The sequence below is a fragment of the Microplitis mediator genome, chromosome 3 (genome assembly GCF_029852145.1).
Source record: "Microplitis mediator isolate UGA2020A chromosome 3, iyMicMedi2.1, whole genome shotgun sequence".
NCBI classification, from domain to species: domain Eukaryota; kingdom Metazoa; phylum Arthropoda; class Insecta; order Hymenoptera; family Braconidae; genus Microplitis; species Microplitis mediator.
In genome coordinates, this window is record NC_079971.1 from 220,360 (window position 1) to 240,002 (window position 19,643).

Below are 19,643 nucleotides of genomic sequence, written 5' to 3' on the forward strand. Positions count from 1 at the left end.
ATATTAATGACTATGGTAAAACGTAGATTCAAATGCTAGATTCTTATAGCCTTTATTCAAAGCTTGCATCAATGAATAATTTTTTTCTTTTTTTTTTTTTTTCTTTTTTTTTTTTTTTTTCATTATTTTTATAACCAAACTATCACTATTTATTTTTGTTCGGTAAACTTGTTTGCGATGGTTACATAAATAAAGCTAATTTGATTATCTAAATAAAATGTCTCGGATATTTTAAAAATACATTTGATAAAAAGATTTATAACTCGTGTGATCATCTCACAACTTTCTAATTACCGTTTTTTATACATATATATATTTAGTAGTATATTCAGTAAATGAATTCTGTAAAACCATAAAGATTATTCAAGGCCGTTGATGAGATGCCCTGAGGCGCTAGATGGGATTAAATTCTCATCGAATTCGCTGTGATGAGACATATTTTTAAAAGATGCTTTTTTGTCTCTGAAGGTTGTATAATATACAAGTTTATAATGTATATAAAATAAATAATTAACGTTTAAACACGAGACCTTCAATATGTTTAATTTGTTACAAAAATGTTAGGTAGCTATTATTAATTTAATTACGAACCAACAGTCATTTATGAGTAGATTAATTACAATAGTTAATAATAGGTACTCTATACAGTAGATATTATGCTCAAGACGGACAAATTTTAAATTGCGTAATAAAATAACAAGTCTGGCATCATCAGAGCCGTGAACAGGGCACACTCATTGCGGAACGTTTGCCTGCAGCATCAAAGTATTCCTCAAAGTCATGTCATGAAAGAATATATACATATATATTTATATTTAGTGAGGATCATCACCGGCAATCACCGGTGACCAACGCGTGAAAGTAAAAATCCCGACGGTAGTATTTGGGTTGCGTTGATGACCTCTATATAGGGGCCATAATAAAACAACAAAAACAACAACAACAAAAAAAAAAAATTGTTATAATAATAACAAGATGAGTTGAAATGAAGAAGCGACCAAGATGAGTACCAAGGATGATCTACTTAGCGTTGGTCAACAGAGTAATGGATAACGAGACTTATGATAAATAATACCGTGAATTAAAATTAATGAGTGAAGATGCGGCAAAAGAAAGAAACGAAAAAAAAAAAAAACCCTCGCGTATAGCGATCGACTATCAAAACTCAAGACGTTGACCATGAAACTTACCAGTTTTATCACCGGAGGATGCTATCGGCGTTATGATTACAAGATCGCCCAGCCGATGATATTTTGTATGGGCAAACTGGTCCTGCAATTACGACATACGCCGAAATTCGAATTTAAAACTTTCTTTTACTCTCGGTGTATTTACTCGAATTAAAAAAGTATAAAAAAAATGTCATGATATTGTTGTACTAGCATGGGCCATTGTATAAAAAATCACTGACGAATTGAGAGATCTTTGGCTGACGATTATAAATCTCTTTCACTGGATCTTAAATGCGAAATATATTTATTGCTATTGATTATTGGTGATTATATTGTTAGTTATTGATAAAAGTACAGCTATCAATCATTAAGAAATGGAAAAAATAGGAGCAATGAAAGTTATGACCTTTCGTGATATATATATATGGATTTAACTATTATATTGATCCCGGACATGATCGATGTCGATGATGATGATTATGATGATGATGTGTTATGTTATCATCTATGCGTTACATTGACCGCATAGCAGTAAAAGGCTCAATGTCGGTTTGGTGATGAACGGTGAAAATTATTATGGAATTATGATGAGCTGAATATTTTGAGAGGAACCGATGACGGAATATATGAAAGATGTTTTAAGGAGGGAGACATTTAATAAGGTATTACTTTATACTGTGGATTCGTCATCTCGAGGTAGTAGCTGGATATATATATAAGCCCAAGATATTTGGTTGTTAACAAGTCAGTGCAGTGTGAGATACCAATCGTTGATCATCTCTTGATTTTTTACAATTACCTTCAAAATGTACAAGTTGGTAAGTAAAAGTATCGAGAAACTCGATAATATTCAAAAAATTTATAAAATATAAATTTTAGGTTTTCTTTTTTTTTTTTTTAAGTATATTTATTTTTATTTAAAGTAATAATTAATTTTTTTTTAGGCCGTAATTTTGGGATTGGTGTCTGTGGTACTTGCGGCACCGGTTGATCAACAAAGTACATCTGAAATACCGATCGTTAGAGAATCACACGACGGTCCCAACCCCGACGGTTCTTATTCATGGAGTTACGAAGCAGGAAACGGAATTCAAGCCCAAGAAGAAGGTTCATTGAGTGCGTCGGAAAACAACAAAGACGGAGCTCTGGTTGTCAGAGGGTCCTACAGTTACACTGGAGAAGACGGTGTTCAATACCAAGTGGTTTACGTCGCCGATGAAAACGGTTTCCAACCCCAAGGCGCTCATTTACCCACATCCCCTCCAATCCCAGAAGAAATTTTAAAATCAATTGAGTACAATGCCGCTCATCCAGAAGAAAACAAAGACGAACCCAAACAATAATTTTATGATCTGTCTATGATTCTTCAATAAAACTTTATTCTATTCAATTTATTTACTTCTTTTTTTATTTCACTTAAACATCCTAGAAATAGTTTATTAATAATAAATAAACTTTATTTTAATGCACAGTTATAGTTATAACTTAATACATTTTTTTTATTAAGATCTTAGCATTTTACACCAAGATAATAATAGATATTATATTTAATAATAAGGTAATGCGCTCATGTTAATCTTTTAAAAACTTATCTAACAGAGACGTTATTAAAAATTAATTTACTCAGTAAAATTATAATTTTATCTCCAGTTGAATCAGCAGATATCTTTTAATAAAATATACAAGAAATTATTAATCCAACAATCGATAAAAAATTTTACATCAATTCAATATTTAAATATATTTTTAGTGTGCATTTTTAAAATCTTAAATAAAATTACTTTTTTTAAAACTAAAATTTCTATTTTTATTAATAATTTTTATTGACATTTAAAATTAAAAAAAAAAATACAAACTTACTAAAAATTATATATTGGGTACTAATTAGAAGCTTATGTAAGCTGTACTTTAATAAAAATATTTTTTCTAATAAATTTAAAATAATATGACGGGTTAAAAACCCAAGCGCTTGCTTAGAATCTGGTTTAAAAAAATAATAATCATATTTATAGATTTTATTTAAAAAAAAAAGTAACTTGTGTATTACAGCATGCTTTATTATTATAATTATTATATTTCCAACTGTTAATAATGCCTGATAGTATAATTAGTAAATAAAAAAATCATAGAGGCTATTAATTATTTATTTAAAAAAAAAAATGGTTTAGAAATAGTTCTATATATATTGAACTTAATGGTACTTTAAGTATATGAATTATAATTATTTTCTGTTAAATATTTAATAATACTATTACTTAATATATTTGTTTATTTTCCTCAGCTCGTTAAATAAATTTATAATTTATTTATATTAAAAAATATGGTAATTAGTTTAAGTGTAAATTTATAAATAAAATAAATTAAAGAAGATGCTTGTAATGAAACATTATAGGCCGAGTTTAAGTTTTCGAACGTCTTGATACGAGTTTAACTGAGTCTACAGTGAAAGTGAGAGTATTCTATAATGTTAATAATATATATATATAGCCAAGAAGCGAAAGAAGATTAAAAATAAATATAAACCTTAAGATTATTTAGTCTAGTAATCAATAAACAAGTAAAATAATAAGAAAACGTAATTAATAAAAAATAATAAAATATATATTTTATTGTAAACAATTTTTAAACTTTAACATAATACTAATTGAGTAATGATACATAAATTTAACATTAACGCAATCGGATTAATTACGTCTAAATTGATTTCGAAATTTCGGATCTTTAACTATTTTTTTTTCGGCCTCCAAAGGCCTCGACTCTTTAGCAGGAGCTTCTGTGCTGCTAGAATCGTCGTCGTCGTAATTTTCCTCGGTGGTAGAAGGCTGCTTTGCGAGCCAATCGAGTGCCCTTTGAATTTCTGGTGGAATTGGTGGCGGTGTCGGGATATGCGTCCCATGTATCTGGGTCCCGAATTCGTCAGCAGACCAACTGAATGAAACTGGTGTTCCATCGGGCGCATTGTATTGCACAGATCCCTGAATCAGTTGGGCTTCGTCAGCGGTTCCTGCATACTTACGTGATCCAACTTCTTTTTGCAAAATTCCACCGTCTGTTTGATATGCCACCGAATACTGTCCAAGTTTGTCTCCTACCTGTCGCGAGTCGCTTATTATTTTTTCAGGCTCCCGAAAATATTCTTGACCACTTGTTACACTTAGGATCGCTGCTGCAACCAACTATCAATAAAAAAAAATGGTAATCTATATTAAATTTGTTAATTTATAAATGTATATAAAAATGAGTACTTACAATGGCCTGCATGTTTTAAATAATATTTTTTGGTTTTAAATAAAATATTTATTTCTAGATGACGATTACAGCTACAGCGTACAAAATCCTTCGAGAAAGTACCGCAGTCGGAGCAATAGTGAATGTGACGACAAATCGGTAATAAGAAAAAGCCAACGTCCCATATAAAGATCACACTGCTAGATGATGGTTGCTGTTGTGAAGTTCGCGAGCAACTCTTGGGCAGCTGGGGGCACAGCCGACCTTTATACCGTCCGTCTACACCAACGTCTGGGCTTTACATAACCCAGGAAAGTGGTTAATTCGGCGCAATATTCCCCCTAAATTTGTATTGTTTAAATAATATATTTTATTTAGTTCCTACTATTGCCCTTAGATATCACCAAAAATATTTATTTTTATTTTTAGTTTTAGTTTTATTTCAGGCCCACAAAATATACAAATTTTACAAGAAATTCTTTTGTTAAAATCATGTAAGGATCGTGGGAAACTCTTATCTGTAAATGCACACATAAGTCCTTGGCCTCATGATCCTGCCTGCCTGTCTCTGTCAGCATTTAAAAACGCCCTACAGTAAGTGTTATCGTTAATCTTATAATTGTGATTTAAAATGTGTAACGATAAAATATTATGTATAGAACCAACTGAGGGTTTAATATCAAGTGAAAGGTGGTTTATTTACATGTCCATGCTTTATTAATATTTTATTGTTTATAAATTCATATAAAATTTTATTTATAAATAATAAATATTTTATTTATTTACACATCTGTCTATAATAAAAGAGAAAAAAAAAAAGAAAAAAAATCCATAAGAACTTGGAATTTCCAAAGTCCTTGGAGTTATTTAAATTTATTAAAATATCAATCAAATGATGATGAAAGTTTAAAAATCAAACTTTATACTATAATTTATTTATGTTTACACACGTTTCCGAAAATATTCCATAAATTTATAAATATATATTTCAAGGTGTTGATTAATAACTTGTGAAATATATAGGTGATAAATTAAAAAATTTATAATTAAATATTTAAGCCATCTACTGGTACAATAATAAAAGCTAAAGACAGCTCGATAAAACAGTTGGTTGATCATCGATCTGATCCAACCGCACCAGAAAATCATCAGCCTCTCACTTTGTGCTATAAAAAAATATATGTGTATGTGTTTACAACTGGGCAAGTGTTACAATGAGTAGAGATTCGCATTGCGCGGTTGTCGCGCTTTCGGTCCGGTTCGGGAGTCTAACTTGTACTCGGTCTACCTCGGTTCGATTATCACGGGCGCGACCGCGAGATCCGTAGCAGGTTGTCCGGTTTAGTAACGTCGCCGCGTGGCAAACACGCTTGGTGAGAGGTAAATTTAACTCAGCTACCAAGTACTCCATTTTATTCATTTATTTATTTATTAACATCATCATAATAATTACTATCAACATCATAATCGCAATTATTATTATTATTATTAATTATTAATACAAGTATAATAATATATATAAATATTGTAACATATCCAGACTTCATACCGCATTACGATCTCAACATTGACGGATCCATTGTCAGTCTGCATCCGGCTGCGCACTCGATCATTTCAGAGTTTAGCTGGATCGCGCCGGCGCATGTTAGTAATCGAGAGCCAGAGGAACTCGGAGGAACACAGAGGAACTCTTCAACGAGCATCAACACCCATCAACACTTGGAACAACAAAGTCGTTGGTTTTATCGTAAACAAGAGCAAGTAAACGTAAATAACACCAGTAATCGAGGAGGACTCAATACTAAAAAACTACCGCCACGTGTGTAACACTTGTGCTATCACTTAATAATTATCACTTAAAATATATATTATTTTATTTATCATAAGAATTTATACTTGTATGTGCAGGTGATATTTAAGATGACGAGGGTATTTAAAGAGATCGACGTGTCTTGTGGATATCACTCCTATCAAGATACCGTGACTCGTGATTAAGTGTTTTATAATATAATAAATAAATATTTCACTCGTTTGCTCATAACCAAGGTTTATTTTTTATTTTTTATTTCTGTTAAATTATAAAGCAAAATGTCAGTTTTAATTGTTTATTTAAGTAACAATAAGTATAAGTGTATAAACTAAAAAAATTAGATTCATTGACCTAAATAAACCCTGGGTCACGTTTTCTGTTAATAAAACCATCAACGGAAGACAAGTCAAGAGAGATTAAGTGATAGATTAAATACAAGCACAACGACAAGTAGACATTATTATTATATTAATATATAGTTTATATAGATAATTATAAATGATGGATTTGTCGACAACTGAGGCGAGTAAATTGGCCCTACTAAAAGCACAAACGATACCGCACAACAACTCTCGGATTGGTGGTATTATAACAAAGCCAGTTAATATACGGAAAATGAGCACGATGGAGGAGGAGAGCTCAGAGGATTTAGATACCAGTAGTCATCAGATTGCAGTAATGAATCTTGGCCAGCAGAATAATCACAGTAACAATTACAACTGCAATGACGACTCTGATAAAAGTGATCACGAGCATGAGCGAGGACGTTTACTGTCCTCTGGTAGCCGTAGGATTGTTATTGTACCAGCAATCACGGGTAGTCATATGGCTCATACCACCACCATCACCACCACCACCAACACCACCGGAAGCGGGAACGGGAACGGGAACGGGAATTTAATAAGCAAAAAATCAAGCTGCAGTCGTAATAGCAGCGCCGAGAGCTTTCAAGATACTAAATCGCGAAGAAGGGACGAGGAATTAACAATGAGGGCTAATCGGGAGAATGGTCATCATCATCATCATCATCACCACCATCACCATCGGGAGCAGAACGGTTCGCATCGCGATCAAAATAATTTTCATCGTGAGCAAAACGGTTTGCATCGTGAAAATTCAGTCCACGGAAGATCTAATCGCGGTATTGAATTATACGGAGGAAGACATCGGTATCCAAGTATGCGGTCTCTAAAGTCAAATAATACTGATGATCACCATCAACAACCGACAACCAGCTGGGCATCAATAACATTCTCCGATGCAACACCAAGTCAATCTCCAGCACGCGGTGCACCTTTTCATGAATCTGTGTCAATACGTTCGCTGGCTTCCATCGGTCTGGGATCATCCGATGGACGAAAATTAACCATAAGACGAGTTCCAACTTCACCGTCTGAATTATTAAATATGGTTCAACCTCCAACGTAAGTATTTTAACATGATTATGAATATTCTAAAAGATCACTATTGCGAAATTATTTTTTTTTATTTATTTTCAAGCTTTAACTAACTCATTATCACTAGACATCATGAAATTGTCAAGTGTAAAGATTAAAACTCATGATATGTATTTACTTTACTTGATATATATTTACTCGGGGATCATAATCATGTTTGAGATAACAATAAATATCATTACGGTTTTTGTTTTATTATTTAATGAAAAATGTTTTTTTTAGCCCATTGGATGACGATATGTCGACGTCAGACACTGACGATTACGGAATAGTTGATGACTCGAGTGATTACCACCAGCCAAAAAGACCTCACTGGGAAAATAAAGTGCAATTCGTATTAGCTTGTGTGGGATATTCTGTTGGACTTGGCAATGTATGGAGATTTCCATACTTGTGTTACAGCAGTGGTGGTGGTAAGCACTTACGATATCCGTTGATAATTAAATACGATATTCTTAAGCAGCAGTAGCATGAGAACCAGGAAATCCGTATCTTTTAAATTGTCAAAAACGTCCGGCTTCACAGTATTAGTATTAGTATTAGTCTACAGTCTACAGTCTATATATCTGATAGATGTAGATATGAAATTATTAAACCCATTGTCCTGCTGCAATCCAAGGTCAGTGGATATGCTGATTTATGATACCTTGATGGTATTAAACGATCTCGTATCGTTCTCACCGAGCGGACGTTTTTGTCGAGTGGCTATTAGAATTGGACAGGTGATATGATTTAAAATAGTAAAGTGACTGCTCGAGTAATTGTCATTTTAATTTAACATAACATTTCTCTAGGATCATTATTATTATTATTATTAATATCAGTGGAGATGAAAGACGGGATTAAGTATCCAAGGTCATGTATCAAGTTCCCGACAGGGATTGCGCCACGTCCGTTTCCTCTGGTGTTAACATACGTCGAGCGGGTTTTAACGTTTTTAAATTACGCGTAATTTAACACCTACTTTTGTCGCGTGCGTTAACATGCCCTTGTAACCAATAATTTATAGTCTCACGCGTAGGTGTCATAGAACAAGAAGAAGAGCAAGATCATTGCGTGTTAATATATATATTTATGTTCTTGTAAATTATATCAAGTTGATAGTTTGCCAACTTATTGTCTTAATCATCATCATCATCATTTTCTTCTTCTTATTCTTGATCTTTTTCTGCTTCTCGGTTAAGAAATGCTGAGCTATGATTCATCCAGAGACATAATTGAAATTTATCCTTATCAAAGTTATTTTGTTTTTTTTTTCTTTTTTTGTATTATGCAACGATTCAAACAAATAAAGTTTTGCGTACTTTTGTACCTTGTACCACGTGTAATAATAGCTTTAATATTTAATTGCCATTATGTGGATGGTAACAAATAATAAGTAATGGGTAATCTAATGAGTAATGACTAATGACCACCGAGTAATTAAATTCTCATAAGTAGAGGCACATATAATCACGTGCATTGATAATATAATATAATGCAATGTATGAATGAATAAATTCTTTATAAATTTTTTTTTTTCATTTTTTAATTTTTATTTGTAAACGCAAACTCGTCATCAGCATGAACAAAATTATCGTGACACCAAGATTTATTCTGAGCGTGTGATGCAATTCGACAAGGTTCCACCTTCCACGTGAATGTAAATAGATCTTTTATCGGTCATTTCGCGATTCAGTTTAAGTATTTGCGTTATGTTGTGGTACCACTATTCCATAACTACACTGTTTTGTTTTATTTAATAGTTGGTGTTATTCATAAATTAAATTATTATTCATAGACTCTTTATTTCAGGAAAACAATAATAAAATAATATGAATATGAATAATAAATAAATTATCATTTTTCATGTCAAACCGAACGCAGTTGCGTGTTATGAAGCGGAAGTTTCCCTTGTACTAATGCTAGCCTCTGCTGGTGTATGAGTAACGTTTGCTCAGCAAACTTACCAGTAACTTGTTGATGAATTACAAACTCTATTTTATGTCTAGGTCTTTATATTTCTAGTCAATATAAATTATAATAGACGGTTTACATAACGTTAAAAGTAAACTTTAAGTTTCAGCCGACAAGTTATTGAAAAACTTTTTTCTTTTTTTTATTTCAGGAGTTTTCTTGATTCCGTACTTTATAATACTTATTGTTTGTGGAGTTCCGTTGCTATATATGGAGCTTGCGGTTGGACAATTTACCAGACGCGGTCCGATTGGTGCTTTGGGCCAAATTTGCCCTTTATTTAAAGGTAATTTATTTTACATAATAAATTAATTAATTTAATCATTTCTTTTTTTTTTAATCACTTATTGAAATCTGGCGGCAAAAAACTGATTAATTAGTTTTGAATAAATTATAAAAAAAGCTAGACTATCTGGGAGCGCGTCTGACTATATTTTTGCAGACTTAAAATTTTTGTAATTTTAAAAAAACAAAAAAAAATTTTGCTCGGCTTGTAAAAACATCTTGTGCGCAATCACTTTTGTTTATACAAAAAAAAAATAAAAATATTTACGTTTACATAAACAAAAATATAAATAATAATTATAAAAATAGAGATGTTATTTTTTAAAGACGGTGTATAAATATTATTATTATATAAATAAATGAAGTATCCCTGACATATTTTGATGAGGTGAAAAATAAATTATAATCGATACTGATAATCGTAAGAATTTACTGAAAAATTAAAAATATTTTCGATTACTCACGCTCACGAGATAAAACATTAAAGTTGATAATAAAAAACTAAATATTGTTTTTTATAAAATCAGGTGCCGGTTTGTCATCAGTGGTGATATCATTTCTCATGTCAACATATCACAATGTAATAATAGCCTACGCGATTTATTACTTCTTCACTGCGTTCAAGCACGAGCATCCCTGGGCAAACTGCAATCACTCGTGGAATACTCCAGCCTGCTGGCATCCGGAAGCTCACGGTAACCGCAGTAAACCCAACACTTCCCGGACACCGTCGGAAGAATTTTTCGAGTAACTGGAATTTCGTTAGTTCTTCAAATAAAATGATAAATAATGAGCTTGCGTTAATTATTTATAATTAATATTTTTAAAAATAAAATCGGTGCTAGGCAAACAAATGATATTAAATAATGATTAGTAAAAGACGGTTATCTTCTGTACACTTTAGCAAAAAAGTACTCCAGATAAGTGCTGGTATTGAAGAGCCAGGGATCCTCAGATGGGAAATTGTCGCGTGTTTGCTCACCGCCTGGATAATTGTATACTTTTCAATATGGAAGTCAATAAAATCATCAGCCCAAGTCCGTTATCTCACAGCGACACTTCCATTCCTTTTGATATTTGGGTTTCTGCTTCGTTCGCTGACTCTTCCTGGTGCCGACAAAGGTTTACAATTTTTCTTTCGTCCACGATGGGAATTACTAGGTAATGCCAAGGTAAAAAAAATACTTTATAATTATTATTGTTGATATTATTGACCTTGTTTGGTACTTTATTGCCAATAGTGGTGATTTAAATTTTTCCATTGTCCGATTATTTTCAGGTCTGGGTCAACGCAGCAGCACAAATATTCAATTCTTACGGCATAGCATTTGGTTCGATGATATCCTTCGCAAGCTACAATAAGTTTCACAATAATATTTTCATCGATACTTTAGCAGTGTCGCTGATAAACGGATTGAGTAGTTTGCTCGTTGGTATATTTGCTTTTGCTGTAATCGGCAATATTGCCGTTGAACATAATACTACCGTTAATGCGGTACTTACTGATGGTATGTATATATATATATATATATCTATATTTATGTGTATTTGTATGAATTGCTAATGTTACCACGAGCATTAAAAGTTTCTATTTGCGAACCCAATACCGTTTGGTATTTAACATTTTATTTATATTCAAGGACCTGGTCTGGTGTTCGTCGTGTATCCTCAGGCCTTGGCGAAGATGCCCGCGTCCCAATTGTGGGCCGTTTTATTTTTCTTTATGCTCGTATGTCTTTCATTGAATAGTCAAGTATGTATAATCAGTTAATTATTTATCATATTTATTTATTAGCTTCTATAAATGGATATTTTTTTCGCTATCTAGTTCCGCGGATACTTTAAGCAATCGCATAAAAGTTATTTATTTTTTTTTTTTTTTTTTACATCTCATGTACTTGCATAAAAAAGATTTACTAAAGCGACGGAAGTTTATAATTAAAATTTTTTTTTTAGTTTGCTGTAGTTGAAGTTGTAGTGACGTCAATACAAGATGGATTTCCAAACTGGGTAAAAAAAAATTTACTCTGTCATGAAATGCTAGTTCTTATTATTTGCGCTGTTTCTTTTGTTTGTGGGTTACCTAATGTCTCACAGGTCAGTATAAAAAAGTAATTAAACTGGTCCAGTGATTTGACAAAATTTCATTTTTATCTTTAATGTATTTAGGGTGGAATATATTTCTTTCAACTTATTGATCATTATGCAGCGTCAATTTCCATCATGTTCTTAGCATTTTTTGAAGTTATCGCAATATCGTGGTTTTACGGAGTACGAAGACTGTGTAACAATGTCTCGGAAATGACTGGGAGAGTACCATCGATGTATATTCAATTTTGTTGGCTCATAGCTGCACCTTTACTGATAATGGTAAACGTATTTTATTATTTTTATTTTTATTATCATCACACAGAACAGAACAGAACAGAACATTCATTCGTTTACATTCTGGCCAAATGCCTTCAGGCCATGAAAAAAAAAAAAAATAGACGAAACAAAAAAAAAATATAAATTTATCAAATGAATTGCTAAAACGATATGAAATCCATCAAATTCTCTTGCCCGCGGCTGTTTGAATAGATCCAATGAAAAAATTCTGTTACTTGTTTTAATTTATTCAAAAAAATAATATTAATGGCAATAATAATAATAATAGTAATATTTTGTTGTTTATTTAGTCTGTATGGGTATTTAGTTTGATTGATTATCAAAGTCCGACGTATGGCAATGGAGCTTATCAATATCCATGGTGGGCAGAAGCTGTTGGTTGGGGAATAGCGTCCTTGTCACTGATCTGCATTCCAGCAGTTGCCGTCTACGTATTAATTAGAGCCGAGGGCGTTACTTTCACTGAGGTATTTTTATTTAGCAATACAAACGTAACTTCAACCTTCAATAATATTTTTGCTGATTATTAATAATTAACAAATATATATACATCATATAAATATATACTTATAAATTATCTAAGCCTTTTACGGATCGTTAAATTTATTAGATTTATTATTTAATGAAATTAAACCAAAAAGTAAAAAAGTCTTTAATGTCTAAATCAATTAATTTGTGTCGGATAATACAGCAGGTGATAAAATTAAAATATTATTTTGAGGTATATATAAAGGGTTAAATTTATTACCTTTGACCTTTTTGATGAATTAATGATCCATTTTGTGCGAATGATTTCATTAGTTATGGACGTTACTTATATAATAATAAATGATTATTTATCGGTTACTATTGGGCTATTTACAAATAAAAACTCTGAGGTCATGTCTAAATGAATTTTATTTTTATATAAAGTAGTAAAATTAAAATAAAATTCAAGGTTTTTATTTTCCTATAAAGTTTGCTTATGAAAATTGAGTAAAATAAAAATATATTTTATTTATTTTTCAGAAACTACGCAATTCAATTAGATCACATTTTGAGGCGTGCAAAGTATGCCGCCAGGAGTACTGTGCAAATCCGTTGCATAATTTATCGGATACCGATAAGGAGCAAATTAAACAACCACTTCAAGAAATGAACAGTCTGATAAACAAAGTCCCCATAACAATAATACCCGTAAAGTCACAAACATAATAATTAAATGATAATACAATAGTTTAATTTATTATTTAAATTTATTTATGTAACAAATTAGTCAAACAATAGATCCGGCTGACCAAAGAGTGGCCATTTATCACAAAACCCTGTAAGCCGATTAGTCAACAAAATAATTACAATCTTTTTAAATCACGCATGCATGCTAAGACTGCGATATAATTACAACGATAATTAGATAATAATAATAATTATTATTATTATTGTCTTTATTAAATAATTTTAGAAAACTGTTTTGATGATATTTATAGATAATTTAGTTTCCTGAGCAATATATACAGATATATATATATATATATATGTATATCAAGTCTTCCATATACTCTCGGTTGTCGATATTTATCATGTATACCGTACAGTAGTTTTAAGAGCTTTTTTGTTCTATTATAAACTAATAAACTCAATTAAAGGAGCCGTAAGTGGTGAAAAAATAAATTTCAAAATATTTTAATCTCTAAATAATTTTTAAAATTAATAGTTTACGGGAAAAAATTAATTTGAAAGCTTTAAAATTTTTTAACAAGTTTATTTTCGGACTATTGTAATACGATAACTTTTTTTTTGTTAAATTATTAATAAATATTTAAAATACAATATGTATATGTATGTACGAATGGAAGAATATATGAGCGTATGGATGTAGTAAGGGATGAAAACGATATATAAATTCGTTAACATAGTAGTTTTCCAGATGACAGAGCATCATGTACACGGGACAGAGAAGAGAAGTGAAGTGTAATATAATATAAGTGAAGTGATGAGTAGGGTGGGGACAATGGGGGTTGCGCGGTACCTAGAAAGCTCCTCTTCTCTTCTCTTCTCTTCTCTACTCTTCTCTACTCTCCCTTGGTTCATGTCCATACCTACATCCTAGTATACACCAGGCTACTGTATTGCTCTCACTGCGAGAGGGCTAACACTCTCAGTAAGCGATCGTGCGTACTCTCAAGCTCTTTATTGTTAAAATAACTCTAATCAATCCGTCTACCGAAATCATATCGCCGCTAAATTAATTAAATACTTAAAAAATTATTCAAAGCAAAAGAAAAGTAAAAAAAAAATAAATAAATAAACTAATAAAATATTTTCACTAAATGTAAATCTCGTGGTCTCCAAAGTCTGTGTAAGAAACGTTATTATATTTTATTATTTATTTAAACAGCTTAAATTTAACGATTTTAAACTGTGTGATGGATCGCTTTGACAACTTGTTGCTCGCAGTAGGGTTCACGTGTTTGTTACGCGATCGAAAAATAAACATATGTATAATTTATTATTATAATTTAAGTTAATTACACATCAGTAGATTTATCACTAGGTGATCAATTAGTTTAAATAAATAACAAATTCAAATTTTAAATATACCGAAAATAAAAATAAAAAAAATACATAAATAAAAAGTGACGATAAATTAAATGTCAATCATATTATATTTTCATTACTCTCGAGCATTTAATAAGAAATCTTATGCATATAAAATAATGTACATATCATGTTTATTAATTGTTATATTAATTTTGATTTAAACAAGTTTTTGTGTTAATTGACTGGTCTATTAAAAATGAATAAACTCAAATTTCGTTATAATTATAATTATAAATAATTAAATATATTTATTTATTTAAATGATAATTAATAACCCGTGTCCTAAATTATCAAGGACCGAACAAAATTGATTTATAATACAACATATATATTTATATATAGAGTAAAGTAGACAATTAAGTAAAGATACAACAGAGAACATCAAAGGATCGATAATAAAACCAATAATGAGACAAGATATTGTCAAGTATATCAAACTGAACGTATAATTTGTCGTATACATCTTTATAAGTGTGTTTAAGTTAGTAAAGCAATAAACTTGTCTTTATAAATTTTAAAGAGGTAGAGTTTGTGTTGGAGGAACTATACGTTCAGACGATTATTAAATTAGACATAATAGCGCTCGTATGAGCTTTTAAATTCACTACAAAGGATTTTATTTTATTTGTTGTATATAAAATAAAATATTATTCATTTAATTTCATTTATTCATTGGTTTTTTTTTTCTTTTTTTTTTTCAAATTTCAGAAATAATGTCACCGCGTAACGGTTCGTGTGTGGCTGAATCAAGCTCTGTACGTAGTTTGTCTTCAGACGATGTGTCTGCAAGCAAGTCGAGTAAAAAAAAGTCATGTTGGAAACGTGCTACTGATCCAGCTCATCGCCGGGGTCGCCGTATTCAATTACTTCAAATGCTCGTTCTTCCTTTCATACCAATACTCGCACTTATTGTACAGACTGCTAATACTCTTCATGATATACTTATCTATCGACAAGAAGTATCCGATATTGAGGCTCAGGTATTTTTATTTTTAATTTATTATCAATCACTTTCTTTTCCGATAAAAAAAGTAAATTCTAGCAAAAAATTTTTTACATGTCCGCATGATTTGCTTTGAATTTTTCTATTTGATAACTCATTAGAATTGGTTATTCTGTTTAAGAGGTATAGAGAATCCGTAGCCTACTTTCAATAGCTCATCAGCTCGAAATTTATTATTAACAAGACTTTTTTTATTACAAAACAATTGAATTGATTAATAAAACTTGAAGGATTCTTAAATACTTGGGACAAAATAATAAAAATATTTTGAACAATAGTAAATTGATAAATACATTGTAAATAATTGTAAATAAATAATTAAAGTATTTGAAGAGAAATTGTGCCAAGGACTAGTCATCATAGTCGTCTCATTTATCCACCAAGAACTTTTATTATGTCCCGATCGATCAATTGTCGAGTATGTAGAGTATGTAGTGTGTAGTATGTAGTACGTAATACGTAGTCATCGACTATGAGTGTCGTAGCGAGTAAATATAGCACGCCTATCATCCTTTCTACACCTTTCCTTAGCTTATTCACAAGCACAACTAAAGTAATAACTGTAACTGACAACTTAAATGTAATAATTCACATCAATGTGTACTTGTGTACATTGGGATATTTACAGTCTCTATTATCTTATGCCATCATCCGTTCATAGAGCGGAAAAATAATCTTCTATCGGTTAAAACCCACTAGTAATTATCATTTTTTTTCTTTTTTTATTATGAATGTACTCAGGTAACAATTGCAACTGACCTGGGTAAAGTTGTTACTGGGATGCAATTAGAGCGCTCCGAAGTGGCATTTTTTATTTACACAAACGGTAGCCGTCTAAGGTTCAATTTGACCCAACGATATTTTATCACCGATCAGACTCTGATGAATATGACAACCTGGCCATTGGCTTCAGTACCTCGTGATGAATCTAAAACTCAAACTTATGATGTCGTAAACAAAGAAGCTTTTCAAGCACGTCTTGATGATTTTAGGCAAGTATTTTTACATATTATTATATTTTTATAAGATACTCAAGATAGCGAGGGATAAAAATAAGATTGTCAGTGATATAAAAGCTAGCTCAGTTCTTGTACCTCTGACGTTAGTCAATAACATCGATTTCAATGTCCTCGGGTTTACGACGGCGTAATAAATTCGTTCAAAGCAACATACTGGACGTTGATGATATAGGGGTTGACATGGATGATCGCCTCTTGCTAGCTTGCTCTAGCTTGCCAGGTTGCCCATTTAAACTGTGCAAATAGTGCACGACGATAAGTTACCTTTTTTTTTTTCTTTTTTTTTTATTCTTTTTTCAATCAACCATTAATTGTCTTTTATTATTGTCGTCATATTCCCGTTAGCTTTCTATTCTATTAATATAAAATCTAACCACTCGATATTTAATTAAGAAATGTCTACTGTTAAATATTATTAATTTATTACAGAGAAAAAATAAGCCCTGAAGAAAGTACGATGGCTGAAGTAATGGCCTGGTACACTAGTGTAAATGCCGCGATGCTTGACATTTTAACAAATCAAATAAAAGAAACTGACAATAGCGGTGTTTGGAGGTTATTATTATTATTATTATTATTGTCATTTAATTAAAAAAATGAAATAAATAAATAATTTATTTATAAATTTAATTAGAGCTTGATTGAATGGTTTTAGGTATTTAATAGCTTTTAAAAATCTATTGCGGAGTATTGAGAGTATTGGGATAGCTTCCGTGTACGGTATCAATTACTTTGGACGTGGTATACTCATGGGTGACAATTACGTCAGTTATGTTCGACATGAAGCACTTGGTAGAGATCTTTTAAATGGCTCGCTCACCTATGTACCGAGTTTAAAAAGTTTGTATGCTGAGCTTACGCGCACTATGCCCGGATATGGAAGAATTAAATCCAGGTAACTTATTATTATTTATTTTAAATTACATTTTAAGTTTACTATTTATTTTTTTATAATTACAGAAGAGATGAAATATTAAGAAATTTTAGGCGCGAACCAAATTTCGATGACGCCATTGCTTATTTTGATTCCATGGCAATGTATGTCGATGAGTTACGTAAATTACAAAGTGCATTACGCGATATGATAAGGTATTCATATATATTTTTAAGTTATTAAACTACTTGAGCTTAAAACTCAAGGTTTTTTTGTACAAAAAATTTTTTCTTGATTAATTTACGATAATTAAATTTTAAAAATTATCAAAAAGATAAATTTTAATACAAGATAATTATTGTTTGTATTTTAAAATAATAAAACTAATTGCCATTAATTAATTGACAGAGACTATGTTAACTCAACCTTAAAGGATGCAAGTAATAAACAAGCTGCGGGGATCGCTATTGTTGTCCTAGTGCTCGTTATATCACCGATAATTATCATACTTGTACGCAATGCGGTTGCAACTATTCAGGTAACAAAAATAATTAACACAATTAAATTTATTTGAAATAAATAAAATAATGGCAATAATTTATTGTCGGTAGATGTATGCGGCAAATTTAGCGCAAAAAGCCCGTGAACTAAAACGCGAAAAACGTAAAAGCGACACATTATTATTTCAAATGTTACCACCGAGTGTCGCACAGCAGCTCAAGCAAACGCAGCAGGTTTAATACATCCAGCGTATGCATGTTAATAAAAATATAATATATGTATGATATTTCATCGCTAATAACTGTTGTTACAATAATCCAGGTACCCGCTGAATATTATGAAGCTGTTACTGTTTACTTTAGTGACATTGTTGGATTTACTGAAATAGCGGCTGAAAATACGCCTCTAGAAGTAATTTAAACTTTTATAATTAATGTTTATTTATCATCCACTATAATATTGAATAAAATAAATTAATAAAACTCGTTTGATATTTTTCTTTTTTCTTTTTTTTCTTTTAGGTCGTGACATTCTTAAACTCAGTATACAAGTTATTTGACGCACGTATCGAGTGTTACGATGTTTATAAAGTAGAAACTATTGGTGATTCTTATATGGTTGCTTCTGGTTTGCCCGTTAGAAATGGTAATTAATTATGTAACCATGACTTTATTATTATTAAATAAATTTTATAAAATTATGTATTAATTAAATTTATTAAAGGTGATAAACATGTTTCGGAGATAGCAACGATGGCGCTAGATCTATTAGCAGCTTCATCAGTATTCCAAGTACCTAAACGTCCTGGTGAACGATTACAAATACGTAGCGGTGCTCATACTGGTCCAGTTGTTGCTGGAATAGTTGGTACTAAAATGCCACGTTATTGTTTGTTTGGAGATACTGTCAATACTGCTAGTAGAATGGAGTCCACTGGAGAAGGTTACTTTCATACTACATATTTTTCAATTAATCGATTGGCTGATTGGCTTATATATTTATTTATTTATTTTTAGCTCTACGTATTCATATAAGCCTGGAGATGAAGAAAGCTTTAGACGCTGTAGGAGGCTTCAAAATCGAACACCGAGGATTGGTAGATGTGAAAGGAAAAGGACTGATGGATACTTATTGGTTGGAATGCAAAGATGGAGGAATTGCACGTGCAGCGGAGTTGGACTTGCCGACATTCTTTGAAGACGTCCGGCCGGTATTCATGAGACGACTTCGCGAGGATGATACGCTTTGATGTGAGCCCTATTCCCGTCGGGACCTCTGGTATCTTAATAGACAAGGTCCATTACGCCCAAACCCTTGTATTCGTTTGTCACAACCAAATTTGATAGACCACCTAAAAAAGCCCGGTCTGC

At 31.4% G+C, this 19,643-nt stretch overlaps 4 protein-coding genes across 5 annotated transcripts; 3 read left to right on the forward strand and 1 right to left on the reverse strand.

Annotated features, from left to right (window-relative positions):
• The first annotated feature begins 1,841 nt into the window (after positions 1-1,841).
• On the forward strand, positions 1,842-2,566 carry LOC130664635 (endocuticle structural glycoprotein ABD-4-like). Its single transcript, XM_057464638.1, has 2 exons — positions 1,842-1,990; positions 2,117-2,566. Exons 1-2 carry the CDS (start codon positions 1,979-1,981, stop codon positions 2,513-2,515), a joined length of 411 nt encoding a protein of 136 aa, XP_057320621.1. The 5' UTR covers positions 1,842-1,978; the 3' UTR covers positions 2,516-2,566.
• Positions 2,567-3,751: 1,185 nt separating this feature from the next.
• On the reverse strand, positions 3,752-5,101 carry LOC130665517 (endocuticle structural glycoprotein SgAbd-4-like). The gene is made up of 2 exons (XM_057465950.1): positions 4,422-5,101; positions 3,752-4,348 (listed from the first exon to the last, which is right to left on the reverse strand). The coding sequence occupies exons 1-2, from the start codon at positions 4,431-4,433 to the stop codon at positions 3,857-3,859; spliced, it is 504 nt and encodes a 167-aa protein (XP_057321933.1). The 5' UTR covers positions 4,434-5,101; the 3' UTR covers positions 3,752-3,856.
• A 522-nt stretch (positions 5,102-5,623) lies between these two features.
• Positions 5,624-15,497, forward strand: LOC130665505 (sodium- and chloride-dependent GABA transporter ine-like). 2 transcript variants are annotated; one of them, XM_057465930.1, is made up of 13 exons: positions 5,624-5,780; positions 5,941-6,219; positions 6,309-7,634; positions 7,890-8,080; positions 9,775-9,909; positions 10,436-10,655; positions 10,813-11,080; positions 11,188-11,416; positions 11,549-11,661; positions 11,865-12,005; positions 12,078-12,278; positions 12,587-12,763; positions 13,305-15,497. In XM_057465930.1, the coding sequence occupies exons 3-13, from the start codon at positions 6,709-6,711 to the stop codon at positions 13,488-13,490; spliced, it is 2,787 nt and encodes a 928-aa protein (XP_057321913.1). In that variant the 5' UTR covers positions 5,624-5,780; positions 5,941-6,219; positions 6,309-6,708; the 3' UTR covers positions 13,491-15,497. The 2 variants fall into 2 exon arrangements, with proteins under 2 accessions (XP_057321913.1, XP_057321914.1); XM_057465931.1 differs by having other exon boundaries at positions 5,941-7,634.
• LOC130665510 (receptor-type guanylate cyclase daf-11) lies at positions 14,495-19,523 on the forward strand. The gene is made up of 12 exons (XM_057465937.1): positions 14,495-14,634; positions 15,585-15,856; positions 16,621-16,871; positions 17,328-17,453; positions 17,554-17,793; positions 17,859-17,987; positions 18,181-18,310; positions 18,384-18,506; positions 18,595-18,684; positions 18,795-18,918; positions 18,997-19,215; positions 19,290-19,523. The coding sequence occupies exons 2-12, from the start codon at positions 15,590-15,592 to the stop codon at positions 19,520-19,522; spliced, it is 1,932 nt and encodes a 643-aa protein (XP_057321920.1). The 5' UTR covers positions 14,495-14,634; positions 15,585-15,589; the 3' UTR covers position 19,523.
• The last annotated feature ends 120 nt before the right edge of the window (positions 19,524-19,643 follow it).

Bases quoted from the DNA above. Each gene is read 5' to 3' on its own strand.
- LOC130665505 (XM_057465931.1), top strand. From the start codon at position 6,709: ATGATGGATTTGTCGACAACTGAGGCGAGTAAATTGGCCCTACTAAAA. The intron at 7,635-7,889 runs GTAAGTATTTTA...TGTTTTTTTTAG, and splicing joins AATATGGTTCAACCTCCAAC to CCCATTGGATGACGATATGT. The intron at 12,764-13,304 runs GTATTTTTATTT...TTTATTTTTCAG, and splicing joins AGGGCGTTACTTTCACTGAG to AAACTACGCAATTCAATTAG.
- LOC130665510 (XM_057465937.1), top strand. From the start codon at position 15,590: ATGTCACCGCGTAACGGTTCGTGTGTGGCTGAATCAAGCTCTGTACGT. The intron at 17,454-17,553 runs GTTATTATTATT...GAATGGTTTTAG, and splicing joins GACAATAGCGGTGTTTGGAG to GTATTTAATAGCTTTTAAAA. The intron at 17,794-17,858 runs GTAACTTATTAT...TTATAATTACAG, and splicing joins TATGGAAGAATTAAATCCAG to AAGAGATGAAATATTAAGAA.